This window comes from Neofelis nebulosa, chromosome 8 (assembly GCF_028018385.1).
Source record: "Neofelis nebulosa isolate mNeoNeb1 chromosome 8, mNeoNeb1.pri, whole genome shotgun sequence".
NCBI classification, from domain to species: domain Eukaryota; kingdom Metazoa; phylum Chordata; class Mammalia; order Carnivora; family Felidae; genus Neofelis; species Neofelis nebulosa.
The window spans coordinates 26,614,188-26,634,435 of NC_080789.1; the positions used below are offsets into that span (position 1 = coordinate 26,614,188).

At 42.6% G+C, this 20,248-nt stretch overlaps 1 protein-coding gene across 1 annotated transcript in view; it reads right to left on the reverse strand.

The window, feature by feature from the left end:
• Positions 1-20,248, reverse strand: part of PLXNC1 (plexin C1) — a 151,037-nt gene that overhangs the window by 69,215 nt on the left and 61,574 nt on the right. The window contains exons 6-9 of the mRNA XM_058741784.1: positions 13,071-13,224; positions 9,461-9,548; positions 7,218-7,320; positions 6,975-7,076 (exon numbers count right to left, since the gene is read on the reverse strand). Coding sequence (XP_058597767.1) covers positions 6,975-7,076; positions 7,218-7,320; positions 9,461-9,548; positions 13,071-13,224 — 447 coding nt within the window. The remainder of the gene's footprint in view (positions 1-6,974; positions 7,077-7,217; positions 7,321-9,460; positions 9,549-13,070; positions 13,225-20,248) is intronic.

The following is a 20,248-nucleotide window of genomic DNA, read 5'->3' on the forward strand; positions in this document are numbered from 1 at the left end:
AGAGCACTAGATAGAACAACATGGTCCTCCGTCTGCTTTGCTCGGCCCCCAGGTGAACGCTCCTTCATGGGGTCCCCAGTAGAGGCCCCAGGAAACTTGGGACGTAACCTCCAGTTGGTCCCAGGAAGGACCAAGGGTCAGAACGGCAACTGAGATGGCCCTTGTGAAGGTCCTGTGCTGAGAGATCAAGGCTCATTTCTCTGACCCGGGGACCCTGAGGTGGGGCCGCCAAGGCCACTCCACAAAGGCGTCACTCTTGGCCACTGAACTTTTTGAATGTGGCAACGCAGAACTGGGCTGGGTGACCGGGACTCCAAGACAGGTAACTCTTGGAGGTAACTCCTCCCCTCCACAGAGACCCCTGACTGCGAATTAGGCTCAGCCACTCCAAATCCACCCCTCTGCTGAGTTTCCAGTCAGCACGTGGTTCTTGCTGCTCCACTCTCCTACGGGCCTCAGTTTCCCATCTTGAGCCTCTTCTCCTCTCCCCGTCCTGGAGAGGATACCAGCCTGGCCTGGGTCTGAATCCTCCATTCTGACCACACCCTGACCTCCCCTCCCCTCTGGAGGCTTCGATACTAACACACTGCCTTCGTAGCCTGTCGCCCCACCCATGTCGGCACCACCGATGCCAAGAGAAGCCAATGTTAGTTTTCTCCCTTCCAGATTGACCTTTTCCATCAATATGACATCATTTAATACTTGTTTATATTCAATTGAGGTCATACAATGGAGAGTAGTGGTTAAAGCCGGGGGCTCTGGAGTCAGACTGCCTGGGTTCAAATCTCTTGCCTATTATTTACTACCTACTTACCCTCTATAAGCCAACATTTCTTCATCTATAAAATGGGAAAAAATAGGTCCATTGTGAGGCTTACAGAAACAGATATTCTGAGCTCAGGATATAGCATCGGCTCAACAAATACAGGTCACCACTATTTAATTTAGTACGTTCTGGAACTCCTTCTTACATCTTCTGATGTACATACACACTCAACTGCTTCATGAAAATGAATTTTCCTTCCTCCAAAATATTAGAAGTTCTACAGCGTAAGCTCCTTGAGGACACACATTGTGACCACCTGTCTAGCACATAGTAGGTGATCAATAAACACATTTTATTAAAAAAAGGTTTTTTATGTTTTATTTACTTTTGAGTGAAAGCAAGAGACAGACAGAGAGACAGAGCTCGAGCGGAGGAGGGGCAGAGAGAGAGGGAGACACAGAATCCGAAGCAGGCTCCAGGCTCTGAGCTGTCAGCACAGAGCCCCATGTGGGGCTCGAACTCCCGAGCTGTGAGATCGTGACCTGAGCCGAAGTCAGATGCTCAACCGACTGAACCAGCCAGGTACCCCTCAACAACCACATTTTAAATGCACGGGTACATGAACAATTGCAGGTGAATCCCACAGCGCCTCGCACGTGCTACGCCCATAGAAGCTACTCCACAAGGTCTGTGTTAAACTTAATTTCACTTTTAGAGGTAAGGTCTCTGCAAGGGTCAGTGTGGATTACCTGTGAGAAATTAAAACGCACATTCAGAGGTGGAGGAGGATAAGAAGAGGTGGTGCAAGGAAGAAAAAGTAAGAACCACGTGAACGTAAATCCCCCAAGAGCAGGAGACATGGCTTCGTAGGGCGTATTTCCACCCTAGAGAGACAAGCACACTGCAAGGAATAACACATATTACAGCCACACCGTATCATCGATCTTCACATCCTTTCTCCGAGAACAGGAAAGAGAGGGCAGCCACCTCTTCTCACAGCAGGTGGAGGCACCAGATAGAAGACTGTTTAAGAAAAGGAAGGAAAAGAGGTGAGTGCCGGGCGACAGGGCCAACCGTCTGAGACAGACCAGCCTTCAGAGCTGAAAATACTTCTCATCCAAAGGGCAAACCCAGGGTTTTGAGTTCATTTCCCTCTTTTGGTGGTACCTTTCCTTAATGCAGCCCCTCCCAATAAATGACAGCACATACGGGAAGGTCAGGTGAAGAGACTGAGGATACGGTCGTGACACCGTGAGGGCAGCAGCCCCAAACCGTGATCGCACCAGGAACCCCATGTCCTAAATGCTGTGTCCTTGGACGAGCAAATGCATACATTAAAAGACAAATGTCTCAAGTAGCACCCTACTGCTGCTGAAGAACAAAACCAAAACTCCTATGCCTGGTGTGGAAGACCCCAGAGATTCAGGCCACGGGGTCTTTTAGGCCTTGTGTCCCACAGGTTCCTGCATCCTTCTGTTCCAGGCAATTCAATTACGTGGGGTCTCCTATAACAGACGCCCTGGAATTTTCTGGCAACCCACTATACTTTTGCCTATGCTGGCCCCTCTGCTTAGAACACCCACTCCTCTGTTTTCATGTGTCTCGTCCCTCAACGGTTGGCTGAAATGCCATCTCTGTCTATCAATCCATCCATCAATCAAAGCCCTAACCAACCACACTGATTAAGTGTTTTTAGCTGCCAGGCATTGGGCTTAAATAAACAGGAATGACTAAGACAAGTCTGCAGGCACAGAGAGCCTCTCCGGGTTTGTGTACTCTCTGGTACTTCTCCTATGTTAGTACTTTTTTTTTTTTTTTATCTTATATTCTTACTTGTGTACTTATGTATAAGATTCTTGAGATTGACAGAGACACATGTGTTTGATTCGTCTGTGTCCTCCTCTTTGTACCCGTGAAGCTCAATAGAATGGTGTCTACTGGGTGCTCAATATACATGTGTAGCAAGAGCCAATCCCAGCTCAGCATCATGAAGCCTAAGGTCGTGTCTGCACCATTCACATCTCCTGTCTCCAGTGCCTGGCAAACAGGAAGCACTCGATACATAGGTGACGTGGGAAGATGCATTGAGAGAAAGTTCTCAGTGGCTTCTCTGCTAGGAAAAGTGTTCAGCACTTCTTTTGAGGTCAATACAAGACCCGAACTGGAAACGCAGATTTACATATCCACGTGACAAGGAACGACACTGGTGTATGCCAGAGCATGAGAAATCCCTCCTGCGATCAATACTACTCCATTCCCGGGGCGCCTGGGTGGCGCAGTCGGTTGGGCGTCCGACTTCAGTCAGGTCACGATCTCGCGGTCCGTGAGTTCGAGCCCCGCGTCAGGCTCTGGGCTGATGGCTCGGAGCCTGGAGCCTGTTTCGGATTCTGTGTCTCCCTCTCTCTCTGCCCCTCCCCTGTTCATGCTCTGTCTCTCTCTGTCCCAAAAATAAATAAATGTTGAAAAAAAAAAATAAAAAAAAAAAAAACTACTACTCTATTCCCTATTAACCCAAATCGAGAAGATTCTGTCCGAAGCCACATGTTAAAAAAAAACATTCCAGGATCAACAAAATACCTTTCTCCAAAGAAAGAAGGGTCATTCACACAGCAGCACTAAAGACATTGCCTGGGCTTTTGGTTATTTTCAGCCAGTTCCTTTAACCACATGGTGTCAAAGGTCAAAAGGAATGGGGAGACACAATGCAGGAAACCAGGATGCAGTGACTTTTTTATAACATAAAAGAAATTTTAAAAGTCATTGCCTGGATCACCACTCAGCAATAAAAAGGAACACACTATTGACCCATAAAAGAACTTGGATGAATTTCCAGAGAATTATGTTGCGTTAAAAAGGCCAATCCCAAAAGGACTCATTTTGGATGATTCCATTTAAATAGACTCCTTGAAATGATAAAATTATAGAAATGGAGAACAGATTAGTAGATGCCAGGGATCAGAAAGGGGGAGTGGGAGGGAGGAGGGAAGGGAGTGTGGTGATAGAGCTGTTCTGTCCCTTGACTGTTGTCACTGTCAATATCCTGGTTGTGATATTGTGTTATGGGTTTTGCAAGATGTTACTATTGGGGGAGAGTGGGCAAAAGATATCGAGGGTCTCTCTTGTTTTCATACAAGTACATGTGAATCTACAATTCCCTCAAAATAAAAAGTTTAATTTTTTCCCAAAAAGTCTTAAAAAAGAAAAGTTGGAAGACTCACACTTTCCGGTTTCAAAACTTATTACAAAGCTACAGTAATCAAAACAGTGTGACACAGGCATAAAGACAGACCTAAAGACTAGTGGAACAGAACAGATAGCCCAGAAGGAAACCCTTGCATATCTGGCCAAATGGTTTTTGATAAGGGAGCCAAGACCATTAAATAGGAAAAGGACGGTCTTTTCAACAAATGGTGTTGGGAGAACTGGATATCCACATGGGAAAGAATGAAGTTGGACCTTTACCTTATGCCATATATGAAAATTAACTCAAAATGGATCAAACACCTAAATGTAAGAATTAAAACTATATAACTCTTGGGGCTCCTGGGTGGCTCAGTCGGTTGATTGTCCAACTCTGGGTTTTGGCTCAGCTTGTGATCTCGTGGTTGGTGGGATCAAACCCCACGTTGGACTCTGCACTGGGCATGGAGTCTGCTTGAGAGTCTCTCTCCCTCTGCCTCTGCACCTCCCCTGCCCTTTCTTTCTCAAAATAAATAAACATCAAAAAAAAAAAAAAACAACCAAAAACCCACCAAAAACCTATAAAACTCTTAGAAGAAAATATGGGAGAAAAGCTTCATGGCAACGGATTTGGCAATGGTTTCTTGGATGGGACACCGAAAGCACAGATTAAAAAAAAAGAGAGAGATAAACTGGACTTCATCAAAATTAAGAACTTCTGTGCATCAAAGGATACTATCAACAGAGTGAAAAGGCAACCTATGGAATGGGAGAAAATATTTGCAAGTCATGTGTCTGACAAGATGTTGATATCCAGAATCTATAAAGAACTCCTATAACTCAATAACAACAACAAAAAACAAACCACCTGATTAAAAAATGGGCAAAGGACCTGAATAGACGTTTCTCCAAAGAAGATACACAGATGGCCAACAAGCGCATTGTAAGATGCTCAACATCACTAATCTTTAGGGAATACAAATCAAAACCACAATGAAATACCACCTTATATCCACTTACAATGGCTACCATTAAAACAACAACAACAACAACAGTAACACAACAATAACAAGAGCTGAGAGGATTTGGAGAAATTGGAATGCTTGCACACTGTTGGTGGGACTCTAAAATGGCAGACTACTATGAAAAACTGCATGGCATTCCCCTCCAAAATTAAAAATAGAATTACCTTATGATTCAGCAATTCCCCTTTTGGATATATACCCAGAAGAATTGAAAACAGCCTTCAAGAGATATTTGTACACCTATGTTTATTGCAGCATTATTTACAATAGCCAAAAGATAGAGGCAACCCAAGTGTCCATCCACAGATGAATGGAAAAACAAAATGTACTATAGACACACAGTGGAATATTTTTCAGCCTTAAAAATAAGGAAATTCTGACCCATGCTGATATGGATGAACCTGGAGGACATTACGTTAAATGAAATAAGCCAATGACCAAAAGAAAAATCCTGTATGATTCTACTTACATGAAGTCCCTAGTGTAATCAAATTCATAGAGAGAGGAAGTAGAATGGTGGTTGCCAGGGGCTGGGGGTGGGGGAAGAGAAAACGGGAAGTTATTTTTTAATGGGCATGAGGTTTCAGTTTTGCCAGATGAAATATGTTCTGGGGATGGTTGGTGGTGATGGTCGTACAACTGTGTGAAGGTATTTAACACTACTGAGCTGTACGCTTAAAAGTGGCAAAGATGTAAACTGTGTTAGGTGTGCTTTACTAAAATCGAAAAAAAAAAAACCCAACTAAAATGACAACAAAGGATAAATTTAATTTTTTAAAAAAGCCACCGCCTCCTTGATCCAAATACCTGTCACTACGCCTTTGTTTTAGAAGCCAATGGTAAGAGAAGAGAAGCCCACCCCTTAATAAAACCTCAAAGACTTTTCAAATCTGGAGATATTGGCACACCGAGCCTTTCTAATGCCTTTAATTAACTTCATAATCCATCATGATTCACGTTCCCTCTGCCTGTTATTCACCTAAAGTTACCATCAACTTTTCGGTAGTGATGAAAAATGTGCTACTTATCTATATTGCCACTTGACCTTAAATAACAGCAAATGGATACATCGAAGCCATAGATTAGTCATGAAATAGAAAACCAAGCCTTTTTTAGAAAAAGAAATGTTGTTTTTAATTTGTCTGCTCCTGCTAGACCTCCCGATTAATAAGATCGAGAACTTACCCTTTCTTGTTTGTCACCACGTGGCACATGCTCAATTAACTTCTGTCAACTCACTGAAGCCAGTCATTCTAAGCATGGCCACTATTGTCTGCCCAGAAACGTTTACATGGTCATGTCCTTTTTTTCCCAAACATGTCTGTTGGTGGAACTTGGTGATTTACTATGATGAAAATAAGAGGAATTTCCAAGGAAATTTCATGGAAAATATCTTTCCATGAAAAAAATTCAGGGGGAAATGGGGGGAGATGTGGGTGTGTGTATATATGTATGTACATATGGATGTATGGATATATGTATATGGTTGGTACATACATATATATGTATACACACACTTATGGCAACAACTCTTTGTTTTGGCACTATTAACTCCGGGTTAGATCATCTCTATAACGTAAAGATGGGCAATCTGAATGAGGTTAGTTTGTATACTTTGCATAGACTCCCCTCACCCCACATAACCCCCAGGAATACAACTGTAATACGTGGTTCGAATCGAAGTCCCCTCAGTGCTATGTGTTACATGCTTCCTTCTACCTCCTCCTGAGTGAGCCACAAAGTCACCTTTAAAATTTCACTCCTCCTGGAACAATATCATTTTTCATAATTATAGAATTTTAATTTCTTTTATGTGAGTGTGCAGCCTTTGATGTATTGAGCCAATTAAGGGAAACTTGGTTAAAAATCAAAAGTAGAAAAGGGAATTTTTGTAGAAAGTCAAACAGGGAATTTTTTAAAGGAACCCAGAGCAGTGAGGAGTTGTTATTGTCATCTAAAGGGGATTTTTTTTCCCCATGATCAGCACAAAACTAGGATCTGACCTGCAAGCCCGGGTTGGCTCTACTACTCCTATTCTCGGTGAATCTTCCTCCTCCCGCAGTCTTGGATGGTGCCCGTTTCTCAACAGCAACTTGACAGTGTTCCTGAAATGAAGAATATCCCTTCAACATCCAAACAGTTGGGAAATTTAGAGTTTGAAACAAACACAAAAGACAGACTGGGACTGGGCGGTCACCAACACTTATTTCTGGTTCAACCTTGTAATACCAAAAATGGCACTTTACCTGGTTTGTCTTGTAATCAGATGGGTCACAAGCTGTGAAGGGGTGGATACACTTTCTCTCACTTTTACACCAAGCACAGTCAGTTCCAATACACGCTGGGCATCTGGCAACACGGAAAACCAACTTAATTCCAAATCTTTAGGAAAATGTTCATGCCCTAGAATTTCCCTCCGTGATGCAGGGTGCAAGCATTTAAAAGAAGAAAGAAGAAAAAAAAATCCCTGGACAGAGTAGGATGAACCCAGAGGAGGGAGGACAGGCCTTTGAGGATAGAGCACCAACTTTGTGCCCTGCTCCGGGCAGCCCTCAGGGCTGATGGACTGTCATGACACCTTTGGGGGTGTTGCCATGGGAACCCGAAGCCAGGGTCACCTGCTGTGCTGGTGGATAACAGGAACCCACTGGCTCTGTTTCTGAATCCAGTTCTGCTATTTGTCTGCCCTCAGGTAAGTTTCCCCTCCGGAGACTCACCTTCCCCACCCTGCCCTCACTCACTAGAGCTGTAACTAACACCCCCACTGCCTGGAAGGTGCGAGACCGAAAGTGTCACCTGGCAAGCGGAGGGAATGGGGTACCAGTGTTTGCTTTTTAACCAAATGAAGGAAGAACTGTGTCTACTCATCAAATAACCTATCATGTGAGGATAACAGTAGAGGACTTGAAAAGCATGTTGTAGGAAAATCAGAGTTGAAGGAACAATAAAAACAGACTCAGGTTGGTCTGGAAACACAGCCATGGGAGGCCAGGGGAAGACTTGGCCTGGGACAGTGAGAGGGCCAGTGTAGGGAGAGGAGACACCATTCATATTTCACAGATTCTTCAAGAAATGTCAAAGCATTCGGAGCTTCTGACCTATAGAAACTGCAGACTCATGGGAGTGTTTATCCAGGCACCTAAGTGAGCTAGAAGCAGGCTTGTGATTTGCATTCCATTCCCATCGCGGCCCCTTAGGTGCAAGTATACTAAGTGTAATGTACTAAGTGTTGTACTAAGGGACCAGGTACTCAAGGAAAGGGCACACTCACCCTCTGGGGAGCTGTGGGTCTGAGGTCTGTTTCTTAATTACCTAACTGTGGGCCCCAGGGCCCACTTCCTTCCACCTGGCCTCTACACTGGGGATGGGGGACCCGCTTTACGTTTCAACTCTCTTTGAACTATGCATTTTTTTTTTGTTAACTCTCCCCCTCTTTTCCTATTTTCACAGACTTCTGAGGCTTTCTGTATCAAGTTTGCGCCCCCCCGCCCCTGCTATATTCATTCAGTTTATTTGTTAGAAACAACTGAACTCAGTCCCTCTTTCAGAGTACCCCAGGGTAAAGATGAGGTCCAGAGGCCCCTGTTTGGATAGCTGTAGAGTGGCCCTCCAACCCAGTTTTGAGTCTGAGTTCATTTTCCCCACGGCAACAGTGGTTCCCAGGCCAAAAGAAACATTCAATACCCACATAGTTGGTCAATCAAACCACTGAACGAGCTATAGAATCACTAATAACACGGCTTCCCGTTGTTTCCATGGGAACCTCCATCCCACCTTTCGACTGGAAAATCATGCATCTGAGAAACACATTTCCTCCCTGTCTTGTCTCTGCTTGAGAAGCAAGGAGTGAGGCGTGGCCCTAAATCAGGGGAGGTACACAGCCCAACAGGGCAAAAGGTGGCACAAAAAAGTGGGGGAACAGAGCTAACATGTTCTTTTTAATTTTAAATGTTTTATTTATTTTTGAGAGAGAGCGAGCGAGGGGGGAAGGGACAGAGATCATGACCCGACCGAAGTTAGATGCTCAATGGACTGAGCCACCCAGGTGCCCCAAACATGTTCTTTCGATGAAAGAGAGTTCATCTTGACCTTCTCCTTGATGATTTCCCTGGTCTCATGCTCACACCCTCTCCCCTGACTCAAATTCCCAAAGCCATTTGGCTCAGGGGGGAACATAGCACCCCTTCTGCTGTATTTTCTTCAGAGTGCCTGTCCGTCTGGGGAAAACGCATTTCCCTGTCGGTAGCAACACTTAAGCACAGTTGTTTGCTCCTTAGCTGCTGCACCTTACTTATTAGGGCTTGAACGAGCCGGCTTATTAGCTCAGGGGTCCTCCGATCTCCCCCTTCTATCTCCCATCAGGCCATGCTCCAAAAGGCACTTTAGAAAGTTCTACTCCACAAAAGAGTTCTTTCGGAAATGGAGGCGTAAAGCATATAAATAAATTAAAACCAATGAGAGAATACTTAAATTTCAAATAAAATCTTACTCTCTGAATGATGAGCAGTTGGTAAAGTTGAATCTTTTTGATAAATGCCAAGAACCGGAGGAGAACGTCACGTTGACAGCTAAAACATCTGGAGCAAAGGGGAAAAAAAAAATGTCAATTATGGTGGAGTCCCGCTATCGTCAAGCAAAGCTGTAAATGCAAAAAATAAATATTTTTGCCTCCTTTGCATAGAGGGTGGGGGGGTGCCAGCTGTTTGCTAACATTTCAATCAGTATGTGGTTCCTTCCCATGGGCCATTCATGTCAGGCAGCCCAAGCGCACAGCACAAGCCTCCAAACAGACCCGGGCCCACCTTGTGTTCCAAGCCTCCCACGGATAATCACTAGGAAAAAGCCATTTTACAGCCCATTTACATCTCATACTCTCCCCTGGATCACTATCTCAGCTTGCAATTGGCCACAGCATAAGAATCAAACAAGTCACCAAGCAAGAACTGCCTAGAACACGATAATCAGAAACATTAGAGAGCAAATCCTGTACCTTCAGCAAAATCCACGCTACCAACCTTTGCCTAACAAACCCTAAGCGTGGTTCCCATGGGCTGGGATCCATGATCCGCTTGGAGTCAACTGTCACCAGATCAACCATCAGAGTTGTCTTATTTGCTTTTGGAAATGTACTCATTGGCTAGAACACCCTCAAAAGGATAGAGAAACAAGAAAGATAAAAACCGTGCTGAATCAGCATTAGAGAAACGTCCTATTTCCTGTAGGTCTTTAACTTACATATTCTATCCAAGGTGGTTCCCAAACCCAGCTGTGTATCAGAATCACTTGAGAAATTGATGAAAATAGAGATTCCAGAGCCACGCTTCTAGAAGTTCTGACGTAACACACCTGGGGAGCACCTGGGACTCTGTGGTTGGCAATGTTCCCCATGACATGATCGGTAGACAGCCAGGTTTGGGTGCCGCAGCCTGGACAGCACCTGTCAAAGCCTACTGCACCCAAGCACAGCGCTCAGTGAGGTTTTCACTGTCCTCCATTTGGGGACAACATCGTCTTCCTTTTATGAGTTAATGGAGACCAAGGACGATACTTTAAAAATGAAGGCTTTCCTTGATAAAATAAGAAGTGGCCTAAGTTTGTTGGCATCCTTACTTTCCTTACTGAAATTTTATTAGTGTGTGATTCCCAAGGTCTGGGAAGATACTTCTCTACGGCAGTAAAATTCATGCTAAAAGCCAGGATGCCACATCGAATTCTGCTCACATTAAGTGATTACATGTGAAGTGTGATAACCCTCTGTTGTAAAGACAAGGAGGCTTGGAGGGTTGGCATGACCCCTCAGCAAGAGCATTTGCACAGCCACTTGTAAATGTTAGTAGAATGGACATATGGACAGTAAGCCTGAGAGACTCCCAGTGAAAATACGTTCCAGTGTTCAATGATGAACACCAGGAAAAGTTGTAATTTTCTTCGTGTCAGCTACGCACAAAACACTACTGGGAAATATCAGAAGGAAACTAATATATTTGATCTCTGCTCTGGTAGCATTTACAGTTATTCAGGAAGACATAGAATGAATTAGGTGAAAAAAAAACAAAAAACAAAAAAAAACCCAACGATAGGACAGACAAGGAAACATCCCGTGAGAGTGGTCTGAGTTCCATGCAGCACCTGGCTACCAAGATGGGGGTGACTGTGGGGACCTCAGAGGGTGCCAGAAATACCGTGGATTGTTATGAAGGAGGTGACATTCCCTCCCATGTTTCAAAGCAGAAGGGCAATAGGATTTGATGAAAGGGGTGAGGGCAGAGACAGAGGTTTGGCAATGACCACTGACCGGCTGAGCGCAAGAGGTGGGAAGTGAGTTTGTTTGCTGGCTCAGAACATGCAAGGCCTTCAAAGAAAAGGGCAAGCAAAGGTCGAGTGCAACTGATGGAGGCCCTAAAAGCAACCAACTTAGCTTTACCAGGTGATCTCCGATACTTGGAAAGCAGATTTTACACATGAGCAAGAGCTGCATTTCAACGAGCAAAATTAACTAGAAGCGTATCACAAAGGCTGCACAGTGTAAACAAAGAAAAGTGGAGAATTGGAATCATTTTCCAAGCAATTCAATCCCAAACCAGCACCAAGAGCCGACATTTGTAAGCTTGGGTCTCTGGTCTGCCACACTGAACTCCCTTTGGAGGGATTGGGGATTAACCGAGTGACACCAGCTCTCCTCTCCACTGTGATGGTCACCCATTTTAGGAGACCTGCACCAATACTGTGACCTTACTTCTAGTGTTTCTTGCCCGCAGGGATTCATGAATCCTCAGTGTGTCCACTTTAGCCCCCCACCATCTCTGGAATCTACCAATTTCTCTACACCCCCGCTTGACTCTGTGCCAGCCCTCACTGTCACCCTCACCCGGATCACTGCAACAGCTTTTCTTCTATCTGCTTTTTCAGAACCCTCTCCTTCCCTCCTCCAGCCACCCTCCACTTTGGTCATTCAACAAAAATTTATTGAGTATAAATGATTAATTTGTGCCAGACACTCTAAACCTTCTTTGCTATCCATTTTCTTTTAATTTTTTAAATGTTTTTTTTTCTTTTTTTGAGAGAGAGAGAGAGAGAGAGAGAGAGAGAGAGAGATCGAGAGAGAGATCGAGCACACAAGCAGGGGGGGTGGGGGGCAGAGAGAGAGGGAGACAGAGAATCCCAAGCAGGCTCCGCACTCTGAGCATAGAGCCCAACACGGGGCTCAATCTCCCAAACCATAAGATCATAACCTGAGCCAAAATCAAGAGCTGGACACTTAACCAATTGAGCCATCCAGGCGCCCTGGTATCCGTTTTCTATCACTCTGCTCTCTACCTCTCCCTACCCCATTTGTCTTAACCATATAGAGCCTCTTTTGGCTCCTCAAACAAAGCCTTTTCTCTCTTTCTAACCATCACACTAGTTGGTCTCTGCCTGGAATACTCTTCCCCCTTTCCTTTGGCTCAACTCTACTCATCTTCCAGGAAGCTTTCCTTGTCCCCTCAGCGACCCTCCAGGTTCAGTTAGGTGCCCTTTTCCTGTGCTTCCCATGGTTCTGTACGTCCCCTGCATTTACACACTACACTGTGATGAGCCCTTTGTCTATCTTTACTTCAACAGGCTACAAATACTGTAAGGGCCACGTCTAACTTGTTTGGTCACTGTATCCCTGGCACCTAGCACAGTGCCCGGCGCACCGTAGATATTCAATAAATACTTCCTTTCTGCACGAATGCAATCATCTTAAGATGATAGAACACTGGTTGTTCTCTTTTCTCATCTCACCAAGGGCATTCCCAGCCTCTCAGATCTCTGAATTATCTGAACCATTTGGGTAGGGTCAGTCCAATGGTCTCCAGCTTCTCCACTCTCCCATCCAGCATACCCTGCTCTGTCATTCTCCAGTCACACGTCAGAGTGGGATCCTGGAATCACGGGATGAGGTAGGGCAGAGGTGAGCAAAACCGAGGGGAGAGCAGGAGGTAAGCAGACAGCGAGTCTAAAGGGTGGGAATGTATAAATCCCCTGGCATTCAACTTGCTTCCTGGGCAATCTGAACTCAGGAGGTTCTCTTGCCTTCCTCACTTTCAAGCAAAAAAAGAGCAGAGTCCACTTACCTTTGTAGGTTGCTCTGGTGGGCATGTTGCAGGTACAGACCCTGCCCGGCGGACTTCTACCCTTGGAGAGCTCCCTGCCCGTGTCCAAGTTCTTCACCACGCACTTCCACTCCGACCGTCTCGGAGGGAGGCTTCCGACCACAGTCACTGTAGTCTGTGTGGGGAAGAAGATAGTTCAGGAACCACGTCATTGTTCTTGCTCCCTCTCCATCCGTCCTAGAGCTTCAAGTGAACTCGCCCTCTGACATGCCAGAGAAAGAGAATCTCTCAGCGGATATAAAGAAAGAGACGTTTTATCGACTATTTGATTTGCCCTTTAGTGAATCACATATTCATATTCTTGGACCACTTTTTGGCTCTGTGTATATTTTTCTTATCATTTTTAAGAGCTCTCTGTATAAGATATTAATCTTTATCTGTCTTATTTCTGACACATGTTTTCTCCTAATCTACTGTTTGTCTTGCAACTTGTATGTGTGGTATCTTTTACCCCACATGACATGTTTCTATGTAATCAAAGCAGCGTTTTTGTCTTGGTTATAAAGTTATTCTCAAATTTTAGCTTGTAGACAAATATGAAATTGTTTCCCCATCTTTGTTTTGTTTGTTAAACTTACATATGTAATCTATCTGGAATTTATTTTTGTATATAGTATGAGGTAAGGGTCCAAACTTTATTTTCATCCAGATGGTTAATCAGCTATGTCATAACCATTTACTTTAAAAAATACCCTCCTTTTCCCACTGAACTGAAATACCACTTTTGTCATATATTAAATTACCCTATGTCTGGAATCTATTTCTGAATTCTGCTCTGTTTCAACTATCTATTGATTTACTTCTATTACAATGTCAAGCTTTTACTACTGTGACTTTAAATAAATTTAACATCAGAAAAGGCAAACCTTTACTTATTTAGCTTTAATTTCCCAATTTCCTTAGCATCTCCTAGACATTATTCTTCCACAGAAACTTTAAGATTATTTTATTCAAATGGGGTGAGGAGATTATGAGTTTAACTGGAATTGTACTAACTATATGCATCAATTTCGGGAGGTCTTATGTATTTGTGGTATTAAGTAGTCCCATCCAAACACATGATTTTTTGTTTTTTTAATTTGCTTCTGTTTGGTCCAGGGTTTATTTAAGAGAATATCTTGATTTCCCAGGGACTAAGTTACATTTTTCATTTCTTTATTTCTTCCTGGTAATGTTACTATAGTTAAAGAAGGTGATCTACGAAATCTACTTTTATTTTATTTAAAAAAAATTTTTTTTAATGTTTATTTATTTTTGAGACAGAGAGAGACAGAGCATGAACAGGGGAGGGTCAGAGAGAGAGGGAGACAGAATCTGAAACAGGCTCCGGGCTCCGAGCTGTCAGCACAGAGCCCGACGCGGAGCTCGAACTCACGGAACGCGAGATCATGACCTGGGCTGAAGTCGGATGCTCAACCGACTGAGCCACCCAGGCGCCCCCGAAATCTACTTTTAACACTAAGATTTTATTTGTGATCAAACATATGATTAAAGTCTTGGGGCAGGAGGCTGTGTGTGTGTGCACACAAATGGACACAAAAAGAAAATCTTGAAATTTCCCCTAAAGCAACTTTTTCCCAAATGAATTATCTAAAGAAACAAGGCAGCCAGTTCTCATGTTGAAACAGGAAAATCATCCCACCACAAGAAAGAAAATACTAATTACACGATGTGATAGAGGTGTTAATGTTATGGTGGTAATTATATGGCGATACATCAATGTATCAAACCAACCTGTTGTACACCTTAAACTTACACGATGTCATATGTGATTGTATTTCAGTTAAAAAAAAAAAAGAAAATGAAGGTCAGGAAAAAAAGGAAATTAAAGGAATTAATAGGCCAATGGTGGACCCCTTTTACGTCAGGTGCAGGAAAGGGATCTGGTGGAAAGGTGAGCCAGCTAAGCATTAGGAAGACGGGAGCAGAGGAATTGGAAACCCTACTGCCTACCATGAAGAGCTACACTTCCGGACAGCCTGGGAGATGTCCATCTTCTGTTATACTTCTGACCTTCACCCAGACTTTCCGTACGGTCAGCTCAAACTCTGCTGTCTTGTCTTCAAATAAGCTTGCTATGTCTGTTTTAGTCCTGGGGTCACTGCCATCTTGCTATTTTCAAAACATTCTGTTTCTCAGCCATATAGTCTTGCTGGAGAAGGCAAGTTCTTATGAACCAGCTTCAATTGAACTAAAGTCCAACTACCTCTAGCAGACCTGAGCACGGGGACGAAACCCAATCCACTCCCACTAGCTCACCTATAGCAAATGGCTGAGCTCTTATTCATGGTGCCTTCTTCAGCCCAGCATTTATATCCGCTCACACATCTTAGCATACGGTCACATCACCTACTATCCTGTATACATATAGGCCTTAAATTCATTTAATTGCTCAAACACTACAACAGAATCAGAATTTTTTTGAAATCAGTTTCTCACCAGATTTAAAATTTCACATTTCCTTCCAGTTCTCACATAGTTTTTAGGTAACAGTAATCATCGCCTTTATTTATTCCATATTTATCAAGCTCTTAACATGTGCTGAATGTTGCATGTGGTGTTGAATACTTTAGTGAACCCAACAGCTATAGTCCCTGCCCTCAAAGAGCTTATAGTCTAGCAGAACTGTGACATTTCAGAAACCAGAGGGCCACAGGGTATGAAGAGATCATCAACAGACGATAGAAGCCTGGACCCAGATGGTACAGTGGAGACGGAAACCAATGACCGATTCAAGACATCCTTTAGAAGTCGCGTGGGGCGGGACTGGAATTAGAGCATGTGGATAGGGAGGATTTTGGTTAGAAAAATGGAGGCAAGTACCCTGTACTGAAATGGAACACACAGAGGCAGGGGCAGACTTTGGGTGGAAAGTGTAAGCTTTCAATTTTGGATGTGTTTAGTTCAAGACACTTGTATAATGATGAAGAGGTGTGTCAAGTTAGATATGGGCCTGAAGCTCAGAGGAGCAATCTGGGCTAAAGATAAAGGAGACAAGAACATAGAGATGATATATAAAGCCATGGGAATGGATAAAATTATCTACAGACAATGTATAGAGCTAAAGACAGGAACAACCCAAATGGGGTCTGAACTCCAGTATTTAGAGTTAGGGAGAGAAGAAGCCAGCAAGGGAGGCTGAGGCATGGCCAGAGAGAAGGAAGAGAGCATGGATAGGGTATGCCGTGTGTGTGTGGGGGGGGGGGGGGGGAGGCGGGGGGGGAGGGCAATGGAAGTGGGCATTTCAAGAACGCAGCCAACAGGCCAAGTAAGATGAGGACTTACAGCATCTACCGAATGGCTATAAGCAATTCACTGGTGACCCCAGCAGGAACAGTCTCAGGGGAATATTGGGACAGAAGCCAGGTTGGAGTTGATCTTGAAAATAGCAAGTTTTTTCAAATGTAGTGAAAGAAGAGGATAGTCAGGGAGGTGAAGGTATTTTTGTGTGAGTGCGGGTTCCAGGCAAGTACAGAGAAATAGCTGATGCCTTGGCTTAATAAAGCCAACTTGGGAATCCTTACCAGGCGGACAGCTCCTTCTCCAGAAAAGCTGGATAAAGAGGGAAGGAAGACACAAAGAGTCAGATGAGACAGAAAGTTTGAATGTCAATTAGCTAGTAACGTCCATGGGGCCAGAGAGCTCACTGCATTCTAGCAACAAACCTTATTTTATTTAACCACTCCCCTTACTGCCAAAGAGATCGGTTCTTTCCAGGTTTCTCAGTCTACAAAAGCTACCGCAATGGCCTCTGCATTCTTTTGGTTTTCCTTCTTTCAAGTTACTTCTTCGGAATTTGAAGACTGGAATTTGTGCTTCAAGCAGAATGAATATACTTATGCCTTTGGAAACATCACAGCAAATTGCTCTCCAAAAAGGCTGTGCTAATTGGCATGGCCAACACTAGGTGTTAGCATATCTTATCATTTTAATTTGTATTTATTTGATAACTAGTGAAGTTGAACATATTTCCTTAACTATGCCTAACTCCCTAAACCTCCTCTTGTGAGAATATATGTTTCTTTCTGCCTACTTTTTTGGTGTCTTGGAGTTTTTTTTTTTTAACTTCTAGCTTTAATATCTTACAATTAATATTTTGCCTATTGCAAATGTTTTCCTGAAGTGTGTGCGTTAGTTATCTTTTTTATTGTATAGATTTTTTTAAAATGTCAAGTATATGAATATTTTTCTTTTGTTATTACATACTACATTGCTTCAGAGCTAAGAAAATTTTATTTCCAATTATAGGGTACTCCATTCCACTTTCTGGGTTTTTTTGTTTTGGCTTTTTATGTGGATTTCTTAGTTTAAATTTTACTTTTGCATTTAACGTAAAATATGAATTATGTTTCCATATTTGAAATCTATTATTTTAGTGCCTTTTGGGAAAAGTTCTTTTATTTCCTCTTATTTTATGATACCTGATCTTTACAATTTTTACATTTATTTCTGAGCTTTCTTGTCTATTCCTAGGATCTCCAGTCCTTTTTTTTTTTAAAGATTTTTTTTTTTAATTAGAGAGAGAGAGCACACAAGAGTGGGGGAGGGGGGAGAGAAAGAGAGAGGGAGGGAGGGAGAATCTCAAGCAGGATCCACGCTCAGCACAGAGCCCAACATGGGTCTTGATCCCATGACCCTGGGATTATGACCTAAGCTGAAATCAAGAGTCGGACACTCAACCAACTGAGCCACCCAGGTGCCCCTGTATTCCTACTTTTAAACAGAATCATGGGTTGAGTTATTATTGCTATATATATGTTTATAATCATATGGAAATGGTCTAGCTTAAATAAATTTCTGTGTTTTCAAAATACATTTTAGATATTCTTGACCAGTTCATATTATTTCAGTTGACTTTTATATTACTTTTAAGAAAAAGTCTATTCAAATCCTCACTGGGATTACATGAAATCTAGAAACAAGGTTGAGGAAGAAATGACGTTTATGATAACTTCCTGCCCAGCAACATAGTATGTGTCTGGATATATTCAGGATGCTTGTTGTATCTTCCAAGAGAATGCTTTGTGTTTTTGTTTTATTTATGCTTATGTTTTTAACTGATGAAGTTAATCATGAGTTATCAATAGCCTTGATAGACCACTGTCCCACTATCTAATTGTTATTAGAAAGAATTGCTTAGGGGGCACCTGGGTGGCTCAGTTGGTTAAGTGCCTGACTCTTGATTTCAGCTCATGATCTGGTTCGTGGGACTGAGCCCCACATCAGGCTCTGTGCTGACAGCGTGCAGCCTGCTTGGGATCCTCTCTCTTTCCCTCTCTCTCTCCCCCACTCATGAGCATACACACTCTCTCTCTCTCAAACTGAATTAAAAAAAAAAACATTAAGAAAAAAAGAAATTGAGGCAAACTGTTGCATAGCCCAAATTGCTTTTTGGTAGTTGTCTTTAACATGTATCTCCTAGTAAAAGTGATTTTAAAATACAGGGTATATACCTCACTCTTTCAGTTGATGGCTGAGTATTTTGGTTGTTTTTAATGAATGAGATCTTTTATTAATGGACACTAACTCTTTTACCTCATGTACAGTAAAGTTATCGATAGTTGAATGTTTATCGAACATTTGGTACTTTTATTTTACTTTCGTTTGAATCATTTTAAAAGCTACTCTGTTTAGGTTTCAAAGCTACACAACCACGGAAGATGAGCACATGGTGATATTTTTTATCTGCTGCGGTCCCATAGTTATTTCTATTACTTGTTTCTTGTATTGCTGCACTAGACGCAACTTTGCACAGGATGCTGGTTTTCCCAGTGACAGTGGAACTCCTTGTTTTCGTTCTGCTTTGTAAAAGAATGTTTCCAGTGTCTCTCCTTTAGGAATCCTGCTGCTGGTGGGAAATGCTTGCATGTCTATATATTTTCTGTTTTTATTAGTACAAGCTGTTTTTACTGAATGTTAAAATCCCTTTATAGGTATGCAAATAGTTTTACATAATGCAAAAATGGGATGTCATACGTGCTTGTGTTTGTGTATGTGAGAATTTCATTTTTCCCCCCTACTTGTCTTGGCCTTCCCTCTCCACCACATCATCTGTCATGCCATCAGGAGAGCCCATGTTCACGACCTAGTAAGAATTCTTTTGTATTTTTCTCCATGCTCAAATAATCACATAGAGACATAAACATATATAGATTATGCTATATCAATAGCATATCATATATGCTATATACATCAATAGCATATATTGAGTTTGTGATCAATACAAGATCATGCTACACATACTTTTCTGCATCTTGCTGTTTTTGCTCAACAAAACCTCACGAAATCCCTCCAAGCCAACTGGAATTGCTCCAATTATTTCTTGTTAATGCCGATTCTGTAATGAGGATGAGGATATACAGTCTTCTAATTGTTTTGTGGAAAGAGATGATGCTTCTTGGAAGCAGGGGCTCTGCATTATATCGGGGTCTTTCTGTACTCAGAACGTTAGCAGAATGTTACAAAGGCATATCATGGGCAGCTAGCAAACACTCTTTGACTTGAGCTATGGACTGACGTCTCTGTAGATAAGGATCGGGGTATTATTTAAATTAACAAAGGTCTGGGACTTTCATGTAAGTCACAGATGACCGTGGCGATAGGACGTATTTTGAAATAATAGGACTAAGAGATGGCATCACACATCTTATCAACGTTATTAAAATAATCAGTCCAAAGTTGGTTTCAAAGATGAACTTTACTCAGATTACTAAATTCTTATCTCCTTTACCTTGAGAGTGATGGTAGCTGGAGAGCAAGGTAATGGTTGTGTGGGAAGGCTCTAGAGGGATTTGGGTAAATCATAGTGGGACTCAGGGTAGAGAAGAAAGCACTAGTGGTTGTTTGGGTGGTAAACATTTTTTGTGATGTTCCAAACTAGGTAGAAATGGCGATTAAGTTATACCAGGGAACCCAAAGATAGGTAAGCAAATTATGCAAGCAGCATTTTTTATTTAATGAACAAGTTGCTTTCCCTTACTACATTGAGCTGAAGTATCACCCTTAAAATTTTCAAAATAAAAAAAAATCTTGGGTAATGCTTTTTTTTTAAATGTGTATTTATTTTGAGAGAGACAGAGAGTGTGCTTGTGTGAACGGGGTAGGGGTAGAGAGAGAGAGAGGGAAAGACAGAGTCCCAA